Source organism: Neoarius graeffei, chromosome 18, assembly GCF_027579695.1.
Source record: "Neoarius graeffei isolate fNeoGra1 chromosome 18, fNeoGra1.pri, whole genome shotgun sequence".
Lineage (NCBI taxonomy): Eukaryota > Metazoa > Chordata > Actinopteri > Siluriformes > Ariidae > Neoarius > Neoarius graeffei.
Window position 1 is genome coordinate 24,021,829 of NC_083586.1, and position 27,283 is coordinate 24,049,111.

At 41.4% G+C, this 27,283-nt stretch overlaps 1 protein-coding gene across 1 annotated transcript; it reads left to right on the top strand.

The window, feature by feature from the left end:
• The first annotated feature begins 1,269 nt into the window (after positions 1–1,269).
• Positions 1,270–26,184, top strand: pgap6 (post-glycosylphosphatidylinositol attachment to proteins 6). The gene is made up of 13 exons (XM_060898580.1): positions 1,270–1,431; positions 6,725–6,902; positions 7,448–7,658; positions 8,181–8,305; positions 13,137–13,405; positions 16,263–16,552; positions 16,924–17,017; positions 18,287–18,392; positions 19,475–19,614; positions 19,757–19,935; positions 20,981–21,127; positions 24,016–24,132; positions 24,252–26,184. The coding sequence occupies exons 1-13, from the start codon at positions 1,368–1,370 to the stop codon at positions 24,543–24,545; spliced, it is 2,214 nt and encodes a 737-aa protein (XP_060754563.1). The 5' UTR covers positions 1,270–1,367; the 3' UTR covers positions 24,546–26,184.
• Positions 26,185–27,283: the final 1,099 nt, after the last annotated feature.

Genomic DNA, 27,283 nt, shown 5'->3' on the forward strand with positions numbered 1-27,283 from the left:
ACTGCTGTGTGTTCCATATGTAGAAGAACTATCGAGGAGATGACGGGGACAACCTCGAACTTCAATCGTCATTTGGCGAGACTACACCCAGAGAAACAAGTGACACGCTGTGTTCATTGCTCTGTTGATAGCGGGCCTTGCTTGCTGACCCATGAACTAGCTAGTGCTAACCCTTTCTCATGTTCTTTGCCTTGTTGATAGTGGGTGGGGTTTGTTGAGCGATGAACAAGCTTTTTATCTGTAGCCTATTAACTAAAATTGGGCAGTCGAGCAGTAACGTTAGTCCAACACAGTAGCAAAGACGCTTTCACATAAAGGCAGCAACAGCCACCGTCAAATGAAGAAGAAGAAGAAGAAACCTTTATTCGTCACATGCACACTTCAAGCACAGTGAAATTCATCCTCTGCATTTAACCCATCTGAAGCAGTGAACACACACTCAGAGCAGTGGGCAGCCACACCAGAGCGCCCAGGGAGTAGTCAGGGGTCAGGTACCTTGCTCAAGGGCACCTCAGCCCAAGGCCGCCCCATGTCAACCTAACTGCATGTCTTTGGATTGTGGGGGAAACCGGAGCACACCCATGCAGACATGGGGAGAACACATGCAAGCTCCACACAGAAAGGCCCTCGCCATCTGCTACATTCGAACCCAGAACCTTCTTGCTGTGAGGCGACGGTGCTAACCACTACACCACCGTGCCGCCCTGGTACGGTTGGTGCGGTGCGGTTGGAGTCTTGTTCTCGGACTCGACTCAGATCAATAGTCGACTCGAAATTTTCTTTAATGACTTTGACTTGACTCGGACTTGAACACTGTGGACTCGAAACTGGACTCGGACTTCAGGTTTAGTAACTTGACTACAATACCGTACTGTATTACTTTACTAGGTTTACTCAAATGCTAATAAATCACTTCTGTAGTTCGAAAGGGTCGAAACAGCTCTCTGGCGACATCTGCTGGTCAAACATCTGTGCATGTACTGAAAAAGAAAGCACCTCCACTTTATACGTTATTATTCCTATAGTAACAGCCTATTCAGATAGTGTCGAGAGAAATGTCTTTATCAGCCTTATTTTTAAGTGTAGAAGGTCAAACCAATAAGAATGCTTAAATGAACAACAGAAAAATAAATGTCCTCTGTATTCTGTTACATTTTCACACACAAACAGGTCAGTGTTCAGTAGATTGTTTAGACTCAGTGGCCAATCACAGCGCAAGGAGCTGGGAGGGGGTGTGGCTATGCCGTAGAAGCGGTGCGGAAACAAACGGGACCCGGAAGTAAGATGCAGCAGTAGTCATAGCAGCCGTCGTCAGTTCAACATTTATTAAAACAAACATGTGAATGTTTTAGTTTTTGAGTTTTAAAATGGCAGGAATTTTATTAAAATGGCTTTGTCTGTTTAACGCAGTGATTCACTGTTTCGCAGACGGTAAGTTAGTTACATTTTTATCTTTATTTTACTATTATATTTGCTGATGTTAGCATTACACTTTAGCTGGATTAAAGTACAGGGTTGTTTGTTTGTTTTTAAACAATGTACGTGTAGTTTATCAAATAGGATTGAAATAATTCCTAGAGTCCTTGTTCACAAGATCCCTGTGACACTGTGGCAGGCAGGTTCAGTGTCAACACACAACTTTAACGCCTTTAATTACGTCACAAGCTAAAGTTCTGACGTCACATGCTATATTTAATGATATTTTATATCCTGGAAAGATGTAATGCTTTACATTATTGTTACAGAAGCTGTAGCAGTGTGAAGTGTAATAATAAATAGAGCGGCGGCTACAGTTATCGACACCTTAACAATCTTTTGGCTGTTGCAAAAGTAGAAAACACTTTCAGTACCTAAATTCTCATCTCATCTCATTATCTCTAGCCGCTTTATCCTGTTCTACAGGGTCGCAGGCAAGCTGGAGCCTATCCCAGCTGACTACAGGCAAAAGGCGGGGTACACCCTGGACAAGTCGCCAGGTCATCACAGGGCTGACACATAGACACAGACAACCATTCACACTCACATTCACACCTACGGTCAATTTAGAGCCACCAGTTAACCTAACCTGCATGTCTTTGGACTGTGGGGGAAACCGGAGCACCCGGAGGAAACCCACGCGGACACGGGGAGAACATGCAAACTCCACACAGAAAGGCCCTCGCCGGCCCCGGGGCTCGAACCCGGACCTTCTTGCTGTGAGGCGACAGGGCTAACCATTACACCACCGTGCTGCCCAGTATGTAAATTGTGCATGAATAATTACTCAAACTTCCACTGGAAAAAAAAAAAGGAGTTGATTCCAGATTACTTGGTGTATCAGATCACTTGACACTGTTCCATAATTATCGACACCTTTGTCCACAGTTATCGACATCTAGATGATTTATTTATATTAAAAAATAATAATGGGTATGTGGTATTAAGTTAGCAAAACAGTTTTTATTTTACATTTGTTTTACATCGACTTACAGTGCTCAGCGTAAATTAGTCCACCCCCTTTGAAAAGTAACATTTTAAACAATATCTCAATGAACACAATTTCCAAAATGTTGAAAAGACAAAGTTTAATATCATCTGTTTAACTTATAACGGGAAAGTAAGGTTAATAATATAACTTAGATTACACATTTTTTCAGTTTTACTCAAATTAGGGTGGTGCAAAAATGAGTACACCCCACAACAAAAACTACTCCATCTAGTACTTTGTATGGCCTCCATGATTTTTAATGACAGCACCAAGTCTTCTAGGCATGGAATGAACAAGTTGGCGACATTTTGCAACATCAATCTTTTTCCATTCTTCAACAATGACCTCTTTTAGTGACTGGATGCTGGATGGAGAGTGATGCTCAACTTGTCTCTTCAGAATTCCCCAAAGAAAATAATTTCTTTACACCACAAAGGTGAAGGCTACAAGAAGATCAGCAAAGCTTTACTTATCAGTCAGAATACTGTAGCAAAAGTGGTACAAAACTTTAAGAAAGATGGAACTTCAACCATCTCACAGAGACGTCCAGGTCATCCATGGAAGTTAACACCTCGGCAGGAGCGTCTTCTGATGAGAAGGGTTGAAGAAAATTGGCATACAAGTTCACTGCAGTTATCTAAAGAAGTAGAAAGCCAAACTGGGGTGACTATTTCCCGTGACACAATACGGCGTACACTGCAGAGGAATGGCATGCATGGATGCCGTCCACGAAAGAAGCCTCTCCTAAAGCCCAGGCACAAAAAAGCCCGCCTAGAGTTTGCCAGGGCCCATGCTGACAAAGATGAAGACCACTGGGACTCTATACTCTGGAGTGACGAGACCAAGATAAATGTTTATGGAACTGATGGCTTCAAAACTGTATGGCATCGCAAAGGTGAGGAATACAAAGAAAAATGCCTGGTGCCTACAGTGAAGCATGGTGGTGGCAGTGTCCTTATGTGGGGCTGCATGAGTGCTGCTGGTGTCGGGGAGCTGCGTTTCATTAATGCCATCATGAATTCACAGATGTATTGCTCTATACTGAAAGAGAAGATGCTACCATCACTCCGTGCCCTTGGTCGTCATGCACTTTTCCAACATGACTAAACACACATCTAAGGCCACTGTTGGATTTCTGAAGAAGAACAGGGTGAAAGTGATTCAGTGGCCAAGTATGTCTCCTGATCTGAACCCAATCGAACACCTATGGGGAATTCTGAAGAGACAAGTTGAGCATCACTCTCCATCCAGCATCCAGTCACTAAAAGAGGTCATTGTTGAAGAATGAAAAAAGATTGATGTTGCAAAATGTCGCCAACTTGTTCATTCCATGCCTAGAAGACTTGGTGCTGTCATTAAAAATCATGGAGGCCATACAAAGTACTAGATGGAGTAGTTTTTGTTGTGGGGTGTACTCATTTTTGCACCACCCTAATTTGAGTAAAACTGAAAAAATGTGTAATCTAAGTTATATTATTAACCTTACTTTCACGGTATAAGTTAAACAGATGTTATATTAAACTTTGTCTTTTCAACATTTTGGAAATTGTTTGTGTTCATTGAGATATTGTTTAAAATGTTACTTTTCAAAGGGGGTGCACTCATTTACGCTCAGCACTGTATATTTAGTACAAAATATTTTTTATATAAATATATCGATGTCAGTGTTTACGTAAATGAGGAAGTAATTCTAATGTTTGTAAACAAATGAACTGATGTTTAACCTGTGTCAGAAATTTTTTTTGTTCCGCTTTCTAAGTATTTTCATCGATAAACATTTTGTTAATCATTCATTGTTTTTTGTATAAATTTCTAGTTCTGTAGTTTACCAATAAATATCAACAGGCACTTGACATTGCAACCACATGAAAATCCAGGTCACATGTCGTTCCTCAAAACAAAATATAAAATGTCTCCTGATATTGTAACATCTGGTAGATATTTACAACAAACTGCAAAAAAAAGATATTTTCTGAATGGGATAGAAAAATCTGAATATTCCAAGCATGTAATTCTTTTTTTTTTATATATATATATATGTTAGGAATTTAATTCTGGCCTAATTCTATTTATTGAAGTAGGATTGCAAATACTCTCTAAGCATTCCATTCTGTTATGAATCAGAAATAAAACTGATAAATCTCAGCACTTTTATTATTTTTTTTTAAGTACTTCATCTACTTCAACAATGTTACACAAAGGTCGATCCATAACAGTTGTAAATGTCACTTAATTCCACAGGGTGTCGATAATGGTGGACACAGGTGAAAGTGATCACTATTATTGACACCTCACGTGACTTCTCAAACGCGCGTTTAGATACAAAATGGCGACTGTCAAATGAAAGACTAAGAAACAAAGTAGGTTTCAACAAGGAGATCATGAAATATCGGTGAATTTGAGAAGTAAAAACATGTCCATGAGCTTTCCACCATGCTCACCTGCGATGATAATATGGAATCAATTTTGTGCCAAAATGTTCATACAACACTTGAAATATCAAACAAAAACGACAAATCAAAATACAAAAAAACAAAAAAAAGTCAATTTTTTTAGACTGGCAAACAAATTATTCGTGTAATCGTGCAAAATATCAGTCTATTACTCTTCAGAAACCTTTTATTTTTGTTCCGCGTCTTTCTCGGTTTTGTTTGACGTAATTTATTTTGGTTGCGATTCCAGCTTTCTCGTTTGCGCTCCCTGATTTTTTGCTTGCAGTTTTGGCACAAACTGCACATGTGGGTGGGCTGTCCAGGAATGCATTCCCATTGGCTAACTTGTGTTTGACTGACAGCTACGCTCAGCCATTCCCAACTCGGATTCTGGCGGACTGTTTGACGAGTGACCGATCCATTGACGGTAAATAAGGATGGAGTGGACTTCAGTGGCGACTATGATATTGAATTAATTCAACAAAGTGTAAATTCAATATCATAGTCGCCACTGAAGTCCACTCGATCCTTGTTTACCGTCAATGGATCGGTCACTCGTCGAACAGTCCGCCAAAATCCGAGTAGGGAATCGCTGAGCGTAGCTGTCAGTCAAACACAAGTTAGCCAATGGGAATGCATTCCTGGACAGCCCACCCACACGGGAAGTTTGTGCCAAAACTGCAAGCAAAAAGTCAGGGAGCGCAAACGAGAAAACTGGAATCACAACCAAAATAAATTACGTCAAACAAAACCGAGAAAGATGCGGAACAAAAATAAAAGGTTTCTGAAGAGTAATAGACTGATATTTTGCACGAGTACACGAATAATTTGTTTGCCAGTCTAAAAAAATTGACTGTTTTTTTGTATTTTGATTTGTCATTTTTGTTTGATATTTCAAAAGTGTTGTATGAACATTTTGGCACAAAATTGATTCCATATGATAACGCCCGCATTTTCATCAAATTGCTGATCGTGCTAAAAAATCGTCTTCCAGTTGATTAATGAAGCTGGACTCTCCGGTGACGGTGGCAGAGAAGAGGTCTATGGACAAACTATTGAACATCATGGACGATGCCAGTCACCCTCTGCACACCGTCATCAGCAACCAGAGGAGCCTGTTCAGTGACAGAATGCTCCTTCCCAAGTGCAGGACGAACAGACTCAAAAACTCCTTTGTCCCTCACGCCATCAGACTGTACAACTCCTCTCTGGGGGGGAGGAGGGGTAACAGGAGGACAGAGGACGGGAAGGAGCAGTAGCCTAGCCTGACAATAAGCAATACCGGACAATGTGCAATATAATGTGCAATATCTTCCTGCTGCCCCCCCCTTTTTTTCTTTTTCCTCCCTTCCCCATATCTTATTCTTTTTATATTTGTATATGTAAATACTTAATTTAATTTAATTTATCTAGAAGTTTTTTCTCTATTTTCTATTCTCTGTTTATCCTGTAATGATGCTGCTGAAATCTTAATTTTCCTGAGGGAACCCTCCCAAAAGGGATCAATAAAGTTCTATCTAATCTAATCTAAAAAATATTCCATCTCAGGTAACGATCTGTGTCATCAGACAACAAGATCAAAAGGCGAGGCAGGTCTTCCGGTTGATTTATTTAACCAATAATAACTGTTGGAACTGAAACTCACCTTTTGTAAAATTGTTATTGGTAAATCTGAAAAGGTGTTGATAATTGTAGCCGCCATTCTAATAAAATTTATAATTAAAACTAAATTGGCATTGATGAACATGCAAAAAAATAAAAGAAACACTTTCATCGTTTTTTTTTTAATAAATGCTGCCTCCGTGACATCACTTCCCTTCCGCAGATGTCAGCTACGTCAGTGGGTTCTATTCCAACACACCCCAGAGGCTGTCCAAGTATAGTTGGTTCGGGAACGCACGCCTGTTTCGGTTCCAGGTTCCGGAAGGGGCGGAGCTTGTACGCTGGTCGCTAACAGTGATGCGCAGCTCTGGGTTCAGCTGCGGAGACCAGAACATCACCGTGTGAGTGACACCAACACTCCACCTTCACACACCGCAGTTATGGAGGATAACCTGTTGGCTGGTGTTTTTTTTTTAATTAGGATAGAATAAATAAACAAACAAATAAATCCAGAAGTACTACCACAAATTTCAAAGTGCAACTTGTCAATCATTCTGAGCTCCACGTTTTCAGCACTGAAGTACACTAATTAGTACAGTTACTGCTAAAAAATATGCAGTGTTTCCCTCGAAGAAAAACAGCAGGTGAGCCAATCAGAATGTGAATCTGGATGATTGACAGTTGTTTTGAACTTTCTGATGTTATCTGAGGCCTGATTGGAAGCCCCGCCCTTTTCTCCCCATCTCACATTAGTTAGTATTCTCTCGTCTCACGTTCTCACTTTCTGTACAGATATTTTGAGTTCGTTAATGTGAAATAAAATCATCTAACAGTGTGTGACGTTACCTGTTACAGTGTGTGATGTTAGTATATAACTAACACACATTTTTGTCATGTAAGCTGAGCAGTAAGAAGTGTTTGTTGTGTTTATTAAATACTGTAACAGACACTTCCGGGCCGGAGCACCGCCGGTCATCAACCCTATTAATACGGCGTTCCCAAACTCCACGGCCTTCTCTCTGGCCTATAACCTGACTGTGAGTGTGAATCATGCTCAGGCCTTGAGCGTCACGCTGTTTAATGTGACGCAGCCCGAAGCTGGAGACTGGTTCATCGCCGCCCATCTACCGAAAGACGACGGCAAGATAGAACAGCAGGTATACATACAGTACTCACTCAGAATCTTCTGGAAGGAGTGTCCAGACTCAGCGCTTTGTCAGAGTCTGAGGTTCAGCTGTAACTTCACTCGTATTAATTTGTTTGCTGTAGTATAAGAGGAATAAAACACTGAATGGAACGGCTTTACATCTGACTGTGTCTGACACTGAAGACTCCTTCCGTAAACATTAGATAAACATCTCCTTACTTTAAGAAAACTCCACTATATGAGTGATTTTTTTTTTTAATCTGTTTATTTTCAATGGAGCATCTGCTTTACGAGTCCCTATGAATGAGCTGTTACCATAGAAATGATAACATATTAGAGAGCTGCCATAAAAGAAAATGAATCAACATTTTCTGACCAATCAGAACCCAGAGTTCAGCAGCAGGGTGGGATCATTTTGGTTCCTGTTTCCAGCTGATAGGAACTGAACATGATCTGTTGCACAAATCAGCAGCGGAGTGTGTACAGAAAGTTCAACGAATGTTTTTCAGTCCTGTGTGTGTCTGTCTTCCAGGGGCTGCCGTCATGTTCGTATTTGTTGCAGCCGCAGATGTACGTCAAGAGGGCCATCGACACACCCATCCTGCAAACCAACATTCCACTCACTCAGACACTCACTCAGCAACGTGCTCAGTACAGGTGTGTGTGTGTGTGTGTGTGTGTGTGTGTGAGAGAGAGAGAGAGAGACACACATGAACTGTGTGCATGTAACAATGACTTGTTTGTGTGTGAGCTAAGTATAGAATTCTAAAAAAAACCAAAGCAGTCGTTCTACATTCTCTACAAAACTGATGAGTCCAACATCAGGAACTTTCATTTGTAGCTCAAAGCAGCTCTGACTCTCAGTGTCCTAATACCTTAATTTAATCATATTTTAATCCTAACATGGTTCATTAACATTGGGTGACATATTTCCTAGTTTGTGGAGAAAATTAAACATAAATTAAAGGAAAGATTTCCAGCTTGGTTTGTACACATCAGTGTTGTAGTCAAGTCACTAAATCTCGAGTCAGAGTCCAGTCTCGAGTCCCCAGTGTTCAAGTCCAAGTCATTAAAAAAAATTTCGAGTCCGAGAACACAACTCCAATTGCACCATGTGACGGTGGCTGTTTCAGCGCCATTAACATTAGTTTGTTCCTGAACATGACGTATGAACAGGTGAATGTGCTTCTCTTTGTCAGGGAGTGTGAAGTATTCTGTCAGAGATGGTTGGGAGACGGATGTAAGTGCAGAAGGTGTGTTTTTATTAATACAAGTGAAGACGGTAAACAATCCAGAATGGCAGGCAAAATCGTAATACAGTGAAACAGGCAACAGGTCGAGCGAGGCACAAACCAGAGGTCTGCGCGGGACAGAATTTTCAGTCCTGCTCCCGTATTGTGCAGTCCCACTCCCGCCTGCTCCCGCAAAGAATTATGATTTTCAGTCCCGCTCCCGCCCGCGCCTGCCATATTTTGTCCCGCTCCCGCCCGCAAATCCCGCATGATGCAGACGTTCGCGTTATTCCTCACGAAAGTTCTTGTCATTGGCTTGGGGAATTAAACATGCTGAGCTTAGCTGAGCTCTCCACTGACCGATCCTTCACGTAGCGAGGGTGCGCGTTGCCAGGCGGCATGCGCAGCTGAGGCTTTACAGAGATACCCAACACACCTACCAAAATCTACAGTGGATATTAAGAATATTGTACATTGCACATAGCTTATATGTCACTCCTCACATTTGCATTCTAGGAAATACAAGTAGGCCTATAAGAAATTAATATAATTTAAAGACACAGCGTGATGGTGGCCCGCCCCCTACTTTGAGTGGATTTGAGCATAAATATCTACAACTCACGTTCAGTGCAGTAATTTATAAATTTTATTTTAAACACGTTTTTAGTTAGCAGGACTGCAGCGTTTCACCTCTCCCGCCCGCTCCCGCATTGTGCACTCCCGCCCGCGCCCGCAATGAGCTTTCAAAATTTGTCCCGCACCGCACCGCACTGCTTTGCGTCGGGTCCCGCGGGACTTCCGCGGGAGTGCAGGGCTCTAGCACAAACAGGCTATCGTAGACTCGGCAGAAAGAAACAGGAAATCAGGAAACCAAACAAGAAACTAAAGCTCGGTAATGTGTCAGCAACGCAACTCAATACTTCGCAAAGTAAGTGTGTTTTCACAGTTTTTATATCGGCGCGCTGATTGCACCTTAATCCTGTGCAGGTGCGAGTCGTTTACGGCGCGCGTGAGAGTCCACTTGGCGCACATGCTCTCCGGAGCACACCCGAGAGTCTATCTGATGCACGCGCCAAGGCGCGCAGGTGTGACACTCTTGAACAAAATTAGTACAAAATTAATGTAGATATAAATATCTTATGCCAAATTATTATGGCATGTTACAAAAAGTAAAGAAAAAATGAGTCCTCGTCTCCAATTTACAAGTCCGAATGCAGTTAATGCACGAGTCCGAGTCATCAGCGCTCAAGTCCAAGTCAAGTCACGAGTCCTTAAAATTGGGGCACGAGTCAGACTCGAGTGCTACAAGCCTGGTACACATACATAAAAACAAGGCTTGTGTTGTAAATTTTATTGGATTACCAGCAAAATACAGCAGCTTGTCTCCGTCTCCGTCTAAACTAAAGCTGGACACAGCTGATTTATACACTGATGTTATGCTGACGTTACATGCAGAGGACACAGTCTAGATCAGAGAAACAATACTCAAGGCTAAGATAAAGAAAAACATGAGCAAAGACAAAATCATTCTGACCCAAGAAACAGATACGTGTTCATTGTGAGTGAACGACAACCCGTACTGAAATCACACTAAATATAATTCATTTGATGATTAAATCACCTGCCATAATGATGGAAATCCCTTCTTTAGATGAACCTAAAGGTGTCCATTAAAGCAAGCTTAAACTTCCTGTACTGTTCTGCCCCAGGCATGGAATAATAACGTCATAATTATATAGATTTCTAAAGTTTTCAAGATATGTTTATACAGTGAGTAAAGAATAAAACACATTGGGGATGTGCTGTTACAGGAAAATAATAAATGACAGTTTCTGTTATGAAGTTGGTTATTTTCCTGTAACTGGTTTTATTGCATCTCTTCTTAAAAGCTAAAATAGGTCCTCAGTTGATTCTCAGTGTTCAGATAAGCCTTATTTTGTTGAGAAATGTTCACATTAATGGATCCAGCTTCCCTCACGACCCTGATGGAGAACCTGGAGGGATGGATGGCGGGATGTTCAAATTAAACTGAAACAAACGATGCTCACAAACACTTCACTTTCTTTAACTGTTGTGACGTCGTTTATTTTATTCAAGCATGGACCCAGGAGTGTAAACACAGTGTTAATTATGTGTTGTACAACCCCGATTCCAAAAAAGTTGGGACAAAGTACAAATTGTAAATAAAAACGGAATGCAATAATTTACAAATCTCAAAAACTGATATTGTATTCACAATAGAACATAGACAACATATCAAATGTCAAAAGTGAGACATTTTGTAATTTCGTGCCAAATATTAGCTCATTTGAAATTTCATGACAGCAACACATCTCAAAAAAGTTGGGACAGGGGCAATAAGAGGCTGGAAAAGTTAAAGGTACAAAAAAGGAACAGCTGGAGGACCAAATTGCAACTCATTAGGTCAATTGGCAATAGGTCATTAACATGACTGGGTATAAAAAGAGCATCTTGGAGTGGCAGCGGCTCTCAGAAGTAAAGATGGGAAGAGGATCACCAATCCCCCTAATTCTGCGCCGACAAATAGTGGAGCAATATCAGAAAGGAGTTCGACAGTGTAAAATTGCAAAGAGTTTGAACATATCATCATCATCTACAGTGCATAATATCATCAAAAGATTCAGAGAATCTGGAAGAATCTCTGTGCGTAAGGGTCAAGGCCGGAAAACCATACTGGGTGCCTGTGATCTTCGGGCCCTTAGACGGCACTGCATCACATACAGGCATGCTTCTGTATTGGAAATCACAAAATGGGCTCAGGAATATTTCCAGAGAACATTATCTGTGAACACAATTCACCGTGCCATACGCCGTTGCCAGTTAAAACTCTATAGTTCAAAGAAGAAGCCGTATCTAAACATGATCCAGAAGCGCAGACGTCTTCTCTGGGCCAAGGCTCATTTAAAATGGACTGTGGCAAAGTGGAAAACTGTTCTGTGGTCAGACGAATCAAAATTTGAAGTTCTTTATGGAAATCAGGGACGCCGTGTCATTCGGACTAAAGAGGAGAAGGACGACCCAAGTTGTTATCAGCACTCAGTTCAGAAGCCTGCATATCTAATGGTATGGGGTTGCATTAGTGCGTGTGGCATGGGCAGCTTACACATCTGGAAAGACACCATCAATGCTGAAAGGTATATCCAGGTTCTAGAGCAACATATGCTCCCACCCATATGACGTCTCTTTCAGGGAAGACCTTGCATTTTCCAACATGACAATGCCAAACCACATACTGCATCAATTACAGCATCATGGCTGCGTAGAAGAAGGGTCCGGGTACTGAACTGGCCAGCCTGCTGTCCAGATCTTTCACCCATAGAAAACATTTGGTCCATCATAAAACGGAAGATACGACAAAAAAGACCTAAGACAGTTGAGCAACTAGAATCCTATATTAGACAAGAATGGGTTAACATTCCTATCCCTAAACTTGAACAATTTGTCTCCTCAGTCCCCAGACGTTTACAGACTGTTGTAAAGAGAAAAGGGGATGTCTCACAGTGGGAAACATGGCCTTGTCCCAACTTTTTTGAGATGTGTTGTTGTCATGAAATTTAAAATCACCTAATTTTTCTCTTTAAATGATACATTTTCTCACTTTAAACATTTGATATGTCATCTATGTTCTATTCTGAATAAAATATGGAATTTTGAAACTTCCACATCATTGCATTCCGTTTTTATTTACAATTTGTACTTTGTCCCAGGGCGGCACGGTGGTGTAGTGGTTAGCGCTGTCGCCTCACAGCAAGAACGTTCTGGGTTCGAGCCCCGTGGCCGGCGAGGGCCTTTCTGTGCGGAGTTTGCATGTTCTCCCCGTGTCCGCGTGGGTTTCCTCTGGGTGCTCTGGTTTCCCCCACAGTCCAAAGACATACAGGTTAGGTTAACTGGTGACTCTAAATTGACCGTAGGTGTGAATGTGAGTGTGAATGGTTGTCTGTGTCTATGTGTCAGCCCTGTGATGACCTGGCGACTTGTCCAGGGTGTACCCCGCCTTTCGCCCGTAGTCAGCTGGGATAGGCTCCAGCTTGCCTGCGACCCTGTAGAACAGGATAAAGCGGCTAGAGATAATGAGATGAGATGAGACTTTGTCCCAACTTTTTTGGAATCGGGGTTGTATTACTGTAGCTGTTGTGTAAATGAAGAAATAAGACATTGTCACGGTGATGAATGTTGTCATGGTGTTTTGAGGTAGGATCTTCGTAAATAATTCTGTAACTAATCTTCTGCTGCAGGGTTTTTGTTCCCGAGTTCTCCTCCAAGCTGGATGTCTTTATCCAGTCGTGCTCTGTACAGACTGTTCCTGTGAGTGAGTGCTCACTGTCAATCACTTTAGGCTCCACCTCTTTGGGCCAGAGCTCAGTGATTACAATGAACTGCTCCGGGAACGGGTCATGCTCTGCTTCTCTCTCCAATCCACCGTGGAGCACCTGGGTGAGAGTTTCAGTGGAAATCAGCCACGTGAACGTGACGACGACTTTCAGCATCTTGGCAAACTACACAGGTCCGTCCACATACAGTTTCAGTCAGAAGTTTACATACAGGAACATGGCTGTGATGGAAATAACAGGCTTTCAGTAATTCTCTGAACTGTTCTTTTTCTGTCACAGAATGATTACAACATTAATGCATCTTTTAATAGAAAAAAAAACAAGAATTTGCTGCACAAGTTTTAATTTATTTTGGGCTTTCTGAAATCAACACAGGGTCAAAATTATACCTGATACAAGTCTCACCTTCTCTGTAACTCCCGAGTTCTGAGTGTATCAGAGTTATAACTGTACTGTAACTCCAAGTGAAAAGCTGTGGCGATGAAGGTCATGTGACGAGGACGTGGGCTTTTCTTCCTCACTTAATTCTTTATAAAGCCTCTTCAGGTTAAAGGTGTGAAACAGCTCAGGATGCAGGTTTATTCTGTGGGAACTTCACTTTGTAATTCTGCCATCAGTTTGATTCAGCAGAGTTTATTACAACCCAAATTCCAAAAAAGTTGGAATGCTGTGTAAACCGTAAATAAAAACAGAACGTGATAATTTGCAAATCATGGAAACCCCATATTTCATTGAAAATAGTCCAAAGACAACATATAAAATGTTGAAACTGAGAAATTTTATTGATTTATTTAGAAAAATATATGCCCATTATGAATTTGATGTCAGCAACACGTTTCAGAAAAGTTGGTACGGGGCATGTTTACCACTGTGTTGTATCACCTCTACTTTTAACAACACACTGTAAATGTTTGGGAACTGAGGAGACCAGATGCTGTAGTTTTGAAAGAGAAATGTTGTCCCATTCTTGCCTGATATATAATTTCAGTTGCTCAACAGTTCGGGGTCTCCTTTGTCGTATTTTGCGCTTCATCATGCGCCAAAAGTTTTAAATGAGAGACAGATCTGGACTGCAGCCAGGCCATTTTAGCACCCAGACTCTCTTACGACGGATGCATGCAGCTTTAATATGCACAGAAAGCGGTTTGGTATTATCTTGCTGAAAGAAGGAAGGCCTTCCCTGAAAAAGATTTTGTCTGGATGGCTGCATATTGCTCTGAAACGTGTATATATCGTTCAGCATTAATGACGCCTTCCCAGATGTACAAGCTCCCCATGTCATGTGCACTAATGCACCCTCATACCATCACAGATGCTGCTTTTGAACTGTGCACTGATAACAAGCCGGATGGTCCCTCTCCTCTTTGGCCTGGCGGATGTGGTGTCCATGATTTCTAAAAAGAATTTCTACTTTTGATTCATCAGGCCTCGGGACAATTTTCCACTTCACCTCAGTCCATCGTAAAAGAGCTCGGGCCCAGAGAAGGTGGTGTTTCTGGATGTTGTTTATATTTGGTTTTAACTTGTATTTGTGGATGCAGTAATGAACTGTTTTCACAGATGATGGTTTTGTGAAGTGTTCCTGAGCCCATACAGTGATTTCCACTACAGACACGTATCTGCTTTTAATGCAGTGTCGCCTGAGGTCCTGAAGATCACAGGCATCCAGTGTCAGTTTTCAGCCTTGTCTCTTGCATACAGAGATTTCTCCAGATTCTCTGAATCTTTGAATGATATTATGTACCATAGATGATGTGATGCCCAAATTCTTTGCATTTTTATATTGTGGAATGTTATTCTTAAATTGTTGCACTGTTTGCCCACACAGTCTTTCACAGAGCAGTGAACCCCAACCCATCTTTACTTCTGAGAGACTCCGCCTCTCTGGGATGCTCTTTTTATACCCAATCATGTTACTGACCTGTTGCCAGTTAACCAAATTAGTTTTTTTTTTTTTTTAGCATTTACACAACTTTTTCAGTGTTTTGTTGCCCCTGTCCCAACTTTTTTGAAACGTGTTGCAGACATCAAATTCAGAATGAGCATATCTTTTTCAAAAAACAATAAAATTTCTCAGTTTCAACATTTGATATGTTGTCTTTGTACTATTTTTAATGTAATATAGGGTTTCCATGATTTGCAAATCTTCACATTCTGTTTTTATTTATGTTTTACACAGTGTCCCAACTTTTTTGGACTTGGGGTTGTAGACGACTGTGTAGAGGAGAGAAATGAGGAACCTGCAATGCTGACCGTATTCAGTTCACAAAAAAAAGTGTATTTCACAATAACAGCACGTCCTGAAGTTTATTACAGAATCACACATCATGCTATTTATGCATTTATAGTTACATTTAATGTTCAGTTTTGCGAGTTCCTGTTGTCACTTATGCTATAGCAGCTATAAACAGTCGCTCCCTCACTGGTCTCTCTTTATTCTCTCTTCAAGTTAATCAGATAAAATATTCACGCAGCTTGTTCCAGAGAAACTGTAAAGAAATGTAAACTCCTCTGTCCTGAAGACGCCAGAAAACTTAGTTCCAGCTTCGCCTTTGACTGTTGCAGAGCGCTGACACTGGAGACTCCTTCCAGAAGTTTTACAGAAACATCTCATTCAAGAAAACTTCATATCAAAAATTTTTAATCGGTTTATCCAAAGGTTGATGTCATCAGTAAACAGAAGATATGGAGTGAGACTTTGAGTTCTGCCAGTTTAATAAAATATGTGATTTGGTATATTTTTGTATATTTTCAAAAAGAATTCAGTTCATCTCTCTCTCTCTCTCTCTCTCTCTCTCTCTCTCTGCCCCCTCTCTCTTTCTCTCTCTGCCCCTCTCTCTCTCTGCCCCCTCTCTCTCTCTCTCTCTCTGCCCCTCTCTTTCTCTCTCTGTCCCCATCTCTCTCTTTCTCTCTCTCCCTCTCTGCCCCCTCTCACTTGCTCTCTCTCTGCCCCTCTCTCTCTGTCCCCCCCATTGTCTCTCTCTGTCCGTCTCTCTCTCTTTGCACCCTCCCCTTCTGTCTGTCTAACAGTGGGTTGTAAACCCTCAAGTGTTCCTTCAGATGTGAACATCTCCTTTCCCCTGAGCAGCTCGTCTCTCATCGTGTCCCCCAGAAACTCCTCGGGTGACGTCTCGCTCTACGCCAACAGCTGTCTCCAGACCCCGGTTGTGTTACGGGACGTGCAGGACGTCTTTTCAGTTCGCTTTGCGATTGCGAACAGCACTGTAACCGCACTGTCCCATATCCCCACCCTGCTAACCCTGGAGCTGGACTCTACAGACAGCGGAGGGTCGCTAATCCTCCAGCTCGACCTCAACATGGTGTGTGCGTGTGTGTGTTGGCCTATTGCGAATGATTGTCACTGCTGTTAGGTGAAACACTGTATGGGGAAATCGATAAGACTGAAGTAATGAATGAAACACTTGGGGTTGTGCTGTTCCATAAAAATAATCAGTGACAGAGTTTCTTATTTTCCTATAACATCAGCGTCTTTTCCAGTGAATTTACAACATTCATTGTTATTGTGGTCTTCTGTCAGACGTTAGGGTTTTTTTGTTCTTGTGCTGCTGTAATTATTTTACAGATCCTCTCTTTTGAGCTTGAGAATGTCACAAAGTGTTTTTATTTATCTTATAAATTTTACATTTTCTGGGTCTAAACGTAGGTTTGTGTGTGTGTGTTTATGTTCCAGTCCTCTGTGATTGGTCCATTTGACAGTGTGAGGGCGTGTCTGACACCTTCTGTTCCTGTTCTGCAACTCAACACCAGCCAGTCATGTGATGCAGGTGTGTTACTACCTCAACACACACACACACACACACACACACAAAATGATCACATGGACATACAGGTAGTCGTCGACTTACGACTGCGTTTGGTTACGACTGACCGGTCGTAAACTGATCTGGTCGTAAGTCGGCCTATGTTAAATGAATGTAAGTATATTGTGATGTGTAATGATATTGTAATCATCTTAAAGTCTTATTTTATCAACATTTTCTTATTTCGGGCGGCACGGTGGTGTAGTGGTTAACGCTGTCGCCTCACAGCAAGAAGGTCCGGGTTCGAGCCCCGTGGCCGGCGAGGGCCTTTCTGTGCGGAGTTTGCATGTTCTCCCCGTGTCCGCATGGGTTTCCTCCGGGTGCTCCGGTTTCCCCCACAGTCCAAAGACATGCAGGTTAGGTTAACTGGTGACTCTAAATTGAGCGTAGGTGTGAATGTGAGTGTGAATGGTTGTCTGTGTCTATGTGTCAGCCCTGCGATGACCTGGCGGCTTGTCCAGGGTGTACCCTGCCTTTCGCCCGTAGTCAGCTGGGATAGGCTCCAGCTTGCCTGCGACCCTGTAGAACAGGATAAAGTGGCTAGAGATAATGAGATGAGATTTTCTTATTTCATTACCTTGGCTCATTATTTGACTTAAGTCAAACACTGCATACTACACTGCGTACAGTACAATTCGTTTAATATGTGCAAAACAAAAAATACGAAATACAGGTGTGAAAAATAGAAAACATTTTAGTTTGAAACATACCAAAATACAAATGTAAAACATAGCAAAATACAAAATTTAGTGACCGCTGGCATCACTGGTGCTTGGCTGTGGGTCGTCTACGTCATCATCAGCTGTTGCAGCGCTCGGGCTGGCAGGAGGATTTGCTCGTTTCATAAACCAGGAGCTGGGGCGGAAACTGTATGGCAGAGTGCGCGAGAGAGACTGCGCATGTGCCTGGAGCTGGGGCGGAAACTGTATGACGGAGTGCGCGAGGGAGCGCAAGAGAGACTGCGCATGTGCCTGGAGCTGGGGCGGAAACTGTTGTACGCGGCGAGAGGCGCTGCCGGGAGCTGGGGCGGAAACTGTCATACGCTCAGCTAGCTCAGCTGGGAAACACTTGCCAGTCATAACCAGACGGTCGTAAAGTCAATCGGTCGTAAGTCGCATAGGTCGTAAGTCGACAACTACCTGTATAAGACTTTTTAAGTAAAAAATTGAGTTGTTTAAAGTTTGTGTGTGTGTGTGTGTGTGTGTGTGTGTGTGTGTGTGGCGTTCCTGGAAGGATATTCACTCCGAATAAACAGTAATGAAACGAAGGCGTTGTTGAGGATTCCCTTTCCTAAAGCAGCAACGTGGTACCTCAGTCTGCAGAGCATCTGTAACAGCAGGTACACACACACACACACACACACACACACACACACACACACACACACAATATTATGCCTTCATGCCCTGAAGCCTATAACCAGTTTAATGGAATTTCCTGAAATGTGTTTGGTCCTGAAATTCCTAACCAGCTTTACTGATAATGAATAATAAATAATTAATTTTTCCAGGAACTCAAGTTGTACTTGAGCTGATAGCCGATCAGGCTTGTAGCACTGAACTGGCTATAAGCCATGTATGACAAGATTGACGAGATTGAAATTTATTTACATTTTTTTTGCAAATTTGATAAATAAAAACTTTATACAAAACATCTGACAAAATAATTTCCGCTTACAAACCAGCGAAATGACAGAAGCAATTTGTGAAAAATGCTATAATAATAATTTTGAAAAATAAAAAAAAGATATGCTCTTACCATCAAATACTTTTATTCAATATTTTGGTGCTTTTTTTTTTTTTTTTGTATTTTTGGGGATTTTTTTTCAAGCAGAGTTTTGATTTTGTCCTCGGTTGGTTCAGCAACACACTCCATGATTTTGTTTTTCTCTACTCACGGTATATGAGCTGATATCCTAGTAGGAGAGTAGCCAATCAGAGCACGCAATTGCTCATATCCAGTGAATGCAGATAGAACTAGACAGGGACACTCTAACGAGTGCAAACCCCGCCTTTTCCCTATTAAAATACATTGGGCGAAAATTTCGAAGTTCTGCCATGACCTTGACCTTTGACCTCCAAAATTTAATGGTTTCCTTCCTGGGTGACTGGCAACACGTACAAAATTTGGTCCAAATCGATCCATTGGTTCTTGAGATATCTTGCAGACACACAGACAGACAGATACACACACACACACACACACAGACTGACGCAGGTGAAAATAATAACCCCTCCGACTACTGTCGGCGGGGTTAATAAAAATCCTATATTTAAATCTAATTATAATAATAATATATATTTATCTCACTCAGCTGCTGAGTTCTGGACTCTGATTGGTCAGAAGGTGTTGCTCTGTAACAGCAGCTCTGACGGTAGCATATATTAATGAGCTCATTCTGATGCGTTGTGGTGTTTTCAGTGTCGTGTGCAGTAACAGCTCGGCTGTGGTGGGCGTGGCAGTGAGTGTGAACGCATGTATTGATGACTGCGGTCCGTACGGAGATTGCAGGCTACTGCGCACACAGAGCTACCTGTACACTGCCTGTGTGTGTAAAACAGGTGACATACACACACACACTCTGTTTGCTCAGAGAGATCATGTGGAAATTAAATCATACATTATTTGTGCTGTCAGCTTCACAGAGGTAGCTTTTGTTGTTCTCTGAAGCTCTGTGTGTGTGCGTGTGTGTGTCTGTACCAGGGTGGTTGGGATGGAGCTGCTCAGATGGCTCGAGCGCTCTGTCGTTCTCTCGGCAGTTAGCCGCAGTGCTTCTGCTCACACTCAGTAACCTGCTGTTCATCCCTCCCATTGTGGTGGCGCTGTACCGAGGCTACCACACCGAGGCCACCGTCTACCTCTTCACCATGTTCTTCTCGACGGTGTGTATCATCCACTGACCCAGTCCCACTAAACACCAATGTGTGTGTGTGTGTGTGTGTGCGCGCGCACGTGTGTGGTTGTGTTTTATTTTGAGTAAAAGTTAATTGTACATGAACATAACTGCTAAAATGTCTACACTTCGCATCTGGAGAGGTTTATGTTGAGTTGAGAATTCAGCGCTGCTCAAGTGTTTCCCATAAATTTATGACTTTAATCTCGGAAATTCAGATTTTTTTTTTTCTTGAAACGTCAGAATCGGAAAGAGTTTTATTGCCAAGTAATTGTTGCAACTACAAGGAATTTGGCTTGGAGTTAAGGTGCTAAATAAATAAACACTAAATAAAGACAGTCTATTTGTAGAATCTGCCCAGATGTGGGTGGAGCACAGAAGTATGGCAGGCTGTTATTAGCTTCAAATTTGCTTTAATTGGCTTTTCAGCACAAATCTTTATGATGGACATTCAGACACACACACACACAGCGTTGTGTTCTTGTCCAAAAATCTCCCTTCCTCTATTCCTCTCACTCCTTTTGTGGGTCAAGAGACACACAAACACACGTTAACTGACAACAGGTGTAGTGATTCGACCACTCACATTCCCTGACTCCGCCCTCCATTCACAGACCGCCGCTCAGCCACGCCCCCGCTGCCACACTATTCTAATAAAGGAGCGACATAAAAATAGTCTAAGATATTAAGAAATAAGAACGAAATAAACAAGATAAAAATAAGGTAAAATAAATAAGCAAACGTGCAAATCAGGCAAACAATAAGATAAAATAAATTCCCCTCCTCTAGGTCTGTATTTTTTATTTCTAAACTTTGGCCCGAATACGCCGTTGTAAGTTTGAGTTCAAGTGAACTGTGACTTTTTAAGCACATCAGAAATGTTTAGTGATATGATAACTACAGGTTTTTATTTGTTTTATTTTTTTTAATAAATGGATCATGTTCAGTATGAGAGGTTTCTGTCCTTCACAGCTTGCTCACAAACCTGGTGTGTGTGTGTGTGTGTGTGTGTGTGTGTGTGTGCGTGCGCACAGTTTTATCATGCATGTGATCAGCCCGGCGTGACGGTGCTCTGCATCATGGACTATGACACACTGCAGTTCTGTGACTTCCTGGGCTCAGTGGTGGCCGTGTGGGTGACCATCGTCTGCATGGCACGACTGAAGGACACACTGAAATACGTAGGTGTTTAATACATTCAAATCAATGGGGCTTTTTTTTGGTATTACACTTGATTTTCTTGGATTAAAATCTTAAACAGTGGTGCTTGAAAGTTTGTGAACCCTTTAGAATTTTCTATATTTCTGCATAAATATGACCTAAAACATCATCAGATTTTCACACAAGTCCTAAAAGTAGATAAAGAGAACCCAGTTAAACACATGAGACACAAATATTATACTTGGTCATTTATTTATTGAGGAAAATGATCCAATATTACATATCTGTGAGTGGCAAAAGTATGTGAACCTTTGCTTTCAGTATCTGGTGTGACCCCCTTGTGCAGCAATAACTGCAACTAAACGTTTGCGGTAACTGTTGATCAGTCCTGCACACCGGCTTGGAGGAATTTTAGCCCATTCCTCCGTACAGAACAGCTTCAACTCTGGGATGTTGGTGGGTTTCCTCACATGAACTGCTCGCTTCAGGTCCTTCCACAACATTTTGATTGGATTAAGGTCAGGACTTTGACTTGGCCATTCCAAAACATTAACTTTATTCTTCTTTAACCATTCTTTGGTAGAACGACTTGTGTGCTTAGGGTCGTTGTCTTGCTGCATGACCCACCTTCTCTTGAGATTCAGTTCATGAACAGATGTCCTGACATTTTCCTTTAGAATTCGCTGGTATAATTCAGAATTCATTGTTCCATCAATGATGGCAAGCCGTCCTGGCCCCGATGCAGCAAAACAGGCCCAAACCATGATACTACCACCACCATGTTTCACAGATGGGATAACGTTCTTATGCTGGAATGCAGTGTTTTCCTTTCTCCAAACATAACGCTTCTCATTTGAACTAAAAAGTTCTATTTTGGTCTCATCTGTCCAGAAAGCTTTTTTCCAATAGCCTTCTGGCTACGTGATCTTTAGCAAACTGCAGACGAGCAGCAGTGTTCTTTTTGGAGAGCAACCCTGCCATGCACACCATTGTTCAGTGTTCTCCTGATGGTGGACTCATGAACGTTAACATTAGCCAATGTGAGAGAGGCCTTCAGTTGCTTAGAAGTTACCCTGAGGTCCTTTGTGACCTCGCCGACTATTACACGCCTTTCTCTTGGAGTGATCTTTGTTGGTCGACCACTCCTGGGGAGGGTAACAATGGTCTTGAATTTCCTCCATTTGTACACAATCTGTCTGACTGTGGATTGGTGGAGTCCAAATGCTTTAGAGATGGTTTTGTAACCTTTTCCAGTCTGATGAGCATCAACAACATTTTTTCTGAGGTCCCTGTTCTTTAAATAAAACAGGGTGCCCACTCACACCTGATTGTCATCCCATTGATTGATTGAAAACACGTGACTCTAATTTCACCTTCAAATTAACTGCTAATCCTAGAGGTTCACATACTTTTGCCACTCACAGATATGTAATATTGAATCATTTTCCTCAATAAATAAATGACCAAGTATAATATTTTTGTCTCATTTGTTTAACTGGGTTCTCTTTATCTACTTTTAGGACTTGTGTGAAAATCTGATGTTTTAGGTCATATTTATGCAGAAATATAGAAAATTCTAAAGGGTTCACAAACTTTCAAGCACCACTGTAGAACACTCTGAGGGCTTACATTCTCATATTTTCTCCTGGCTCCTTGTTTGTTTGTTTGTGTTTACGATAATACTGATGTAACCCGGTGTAGGGGTGGGCAAAAATATCGATACGGCGATATATCGCGATACTTTGTCTTCCGATTCAATATCGATACTCAAAATTTGAATATCGATATTTTTTCAAATAATAAATCATGTTTCAGACGGGTTGTAAATCCAGTACGACTTCCGCACCTCCGCTCCGCGAGGTGTCGCTGTGCCGCTACCTCACTGCAAGGCACTCTTTGTCTTCTCTTTTTTCCCCGGCGGTTGCAGTGAGGAAAAAAACAAGCAAGCATGGCTGTTAACATAAACCTAGAGACGCTGCCGAACTTTAAGGCAGATGTTTGGAGGCACTTTGGATTCCAAAGGAAAGGAGAAAAAAACAGTGAGCTGGACAAAGAGTACACACTTTGCAAAACCTGTTTCGCTCCAATTAGATATTCAGGTAACACAATAAACTTGCAAACTTACTTAGCACGACACCACCCCGACATATTAGCTCAGCCGGAGCCACCGAAACCCAACCCGAAGCAAACTACACTGGACAGCGCCAAAGTCCTCCCATCTACTTCAGTGATGTGTGACTTACTGTAACTGTGAACTTAATTTTGTCATTTAAGGCCAAAGGCAAGAAGCTGCACTTTATTTTGCATTTTCAGTTTTAGTGTGTGTGAGACACTGCATTTTATTTTGAGTATTTCCTCTAAGTTCAGAAGAAACATGATTCACTGAGGTTTCAATTCAGTTTCAGTGTGTGGACACTGACCCACACTGCACTATGTTTCATAATTGTGCTCAGGGAGATTAAGATGCACACTTCACTTTTCAATGTTTCAGACAGTGTGTTGTTCCTGCAAATATGTTGTAACTTGCGCTTGTATAGTTACAATAAAATGGCATGGATAATTTGAATTACATTGTTTTGACTCAGTTTGTCCCATGAATTATCACTATCATCTGATGTACATGCAACTTGGATTTTAAGATGCATAATGCATTTTACATTTTTTCAATGAACTATGTAGAATATCGCAATATATCGCAAAATTTTGATATCGCAATATTGTATCGTATCGTGACTCAAGTATCGTGATGCATATTGTATCGTGAGGTCCTTGGCAATACCCACCCCTAACCCGGTGTCTCCTTACTGATAAAGTCCAATGCTGCAGCAAGAAAATGTGTGATTTTAGAAAATAAAAGTAGACTTGGTGTAAATTTCCTTCATGGTAACACATGTCTCCTGTCCTCCAGGTCTTCTTCTTGGGTGGGGCACTCCTTATTGCCATGGCGATGCAGCTGGACCGCAGAGGTTTGTGGAACCTTCTAGGTCCTGTGCTGTTTGCGTTAGCCATCATGTTAACTGCTTGGGTAAGTTTTCATCATCTGATCATCTTTAGATTGAGACTCCAGCAGTCAGTGGTGCTGTGGTGTCAGTACTGACATCATCTCCACATCTTCATGTCCATCGTGATGATTATTTTTTACAGATTTATCGGGGTGTAAAACGTCGTCAGTGTTATCCACCCACATGGAAGCGCTGGGTTTTCTTCCTGATTCCCGGCATCATATCGGCACTCATCGGCCTGTGTGTGTACGTCTTCGCTCAGACAGACAACAACTACTACTACACACACTCTATCTGGCACATCATGGTAGCCACCAGTGTGGTGTTTCTCCTGCCACCGCGTGAGAAGAGCATGCCGCCCTGGGGTTGGACACACAAAATCTGTGGATATAAAATCTGCCTCAATGAGAAGGAAGAGCTTCACATTGTCTCCTAAACACACACACACACACGACATGCTGGACATTTGAACCAATGCTGTGTAATGGTCAGCTTCACACATGGATTGTGTTGCTGATTGGGGACGGGGTTTGATTTCACTCAGCCATCTTTGAGTGGAGATGAGAAAGTTACATGTTACCAAAAAAACCCAAAACAACCAAAGCCACAACACAAATACAACAGCAAGTCAGAAAACGTTAAATTGTGAAACACAACATGAGCTCTGAACAGAAAGGGGCGGGCCTTACTGAGTATGACTTGCTTGCTGCTGACTGGACACGGTGTATCACATGACAATCACAGACTATCACAGTCTGTTATTAAGTTGAATACAAAGTTCCAGTACGGAGGAAGTCTTCACTGTGAACAGCCCGATTTCCTTTCAGCAGAATTTCCGCATTCGTATTCTCGTATTAACCTCCTAGGGCTTAGCGGTCACATGCGTGGACAGCACTTTATGGAAATTCGGAACAAGAATCCACATATGTGGACATACTTTTTCTTTAAAAGCACATCTTATCAAAAGATGATGCTTAGTTTTTATTCTAATCAGGTTCTAATAAGCCCAAATAGCAAAGAGAAATAAAAAATGCATGTAAAAAAAACAGCTCGGGCCTTAGGAGGTTAATGTGTGGAAAGTTTATAGCAAATACGAACCAAAAAGTAAAAACCTTAAAAGTGTGAAATAAATGAGAGAAAAAGTAGAAATATGTGCTCCTCTTCTGTCGTTCTCCTTAACCTTAAACCTGATAGTTATTTTTATTCAATAAAGGAAATTAAAAATAAAGTATGAATGCACTAAAAGCTTCAGTAGATTTCCTGTGACACATCCTCCAGCCAATCAGGAACAAGCATGTGCTGTGGGACCACCCCTTTCTGTTTTGAGTGAAAATCGATGTGTTTTTGTTATTGTTGTTTTGTTTTTGGTAAGCTGTAATACAGTAAAGGGTGTGGCTGAGGTGGAACAGTGTGACATCACCGTGGATGGAAACGAGTTTTTATAATAATTTTATAATCAGATTTGGAACTCGTACGAAAATCATACACCGAGTTCCTGCAGTATGATTTATACGCTGGTTCACTCTGAGTCTCAGACACAACCAGGAGCACTTCATTATTTACATTAATACCATTACTGTGGCCAGTGAGAGTATATACACTGTACACTCGTGACAATCAAATATGTTTAATATCTATTCAGGATTGTCATTAAATCATAAAGCAGCTTTAATCCCTTTAAAAATAAAGGAAAAATGGTACTTGATAAGGCACTTTTATAAATTATACATGAAATTTTGGTTGAGAGTGTATTTTTTTTTGTGTGTGTGTGTGTGAGAGAGAGAGACCTTTATTCTCTGGGTTTCTTGGTTCACTTATGTTGTACTTTTTATTGTCTTTGTGGTTCTGAATCTGGCATTAAGGGGTATGGACCTCTTCAGCACTTCACTGCAGTTTTGTGTGTGTGTGCATGTGTGCGTGATGATTAATCAGTAGTTAATAAGGGCCTGGGTTCTGCAGAGAATAATATAATTAAAATATTGTATTAATAAATTGTTCTTTTCTGTTCTAAGTTTGAAATTTGTTTTGTAAGCACTTTTTAAAACTGATTAGTCTTAATAAAATGATTTACTTCATTCTGTATCATAAAAGTCCTTTTTCATCACAAGATCTCAGATTCTTTAAGATATTTTGTCTTCATAAATAAAACCTGTATTTGGTTTGTTCTTTACTTTCATGTTTGTATGGAAATAAGCTTGTGGGTGGTTCAAGTATCTTAAAGACCACGTCACAGTTTTAATGCCATCCCCCCGTCGGGCTTCTGTATCCGCAGCTCCCTCAGAGGAGAAGTGAAGGACATGAGAACTGAGGGTCTTTATCTCCGAAAACAAACTCTACACTTAGTGTTTTGTTGGACGCAATGAATGAAGGCCAAACTATCTGATAGCGTTCATACAAACTTCAGCTCCACTGAGGGTCAGAAAGTCTCCCAGAAAATCCTCCACCAGGTGAATATTTCATAAACAGGACAGAATTCATGACCAGGAGAACGAGAGGATGTGCAGATTGTGCTTTATTCTGTGATTTATGAGGAGAGAGGTCCAGGAGAAAAAATAACACTGACATGTTGGAACAATGTGTTCAGGACACGTTATAGCAGAATCCAGATGATGGAGTACAGTCAACTGCAGATAGTGTAAGTTGTTATCTGAATGTTATTAGAGCTGCAGGACTTGAGATGTTTTCTGGATGAACGTGCTCTTGGTCTTGATTAAGGGCGCCTGTGAGACTTCAACAGTCAGATAAGTTTACTGTCAGACAGTCTGTGTGACGGAGGTCTAATAAACCTGGGTATTGCAGCTAGTGTATCTGTACATGTACAACCCTGATTCCAAAAAAGTTGGGACAAAGTACAAATTGTAAATAAAAACGGAATGCAATGATGTGGGAGTTTCAAAATTCCATATTTTATTCAGAATAGAACATAGATGACATATCAAATGTTTAAACTGAGAAAATGTATCATTTAAAGAGAAAAATTAGGTGATTTTAAATTTCATGACAACACATCTCAAAAAAGTTGGGACAAGGCCATGTTTACCACTGTGAGACATCCCCTTTTCTCTTTACAACAGTCTGTAAACGTCTGGGGACTGAGGAGACAAGTTGCTCAAGTTTAGGGATAGGAATGTTAACCCATTCTTGTCTAATGTAGGATTCTAGTTGCTCAACTGT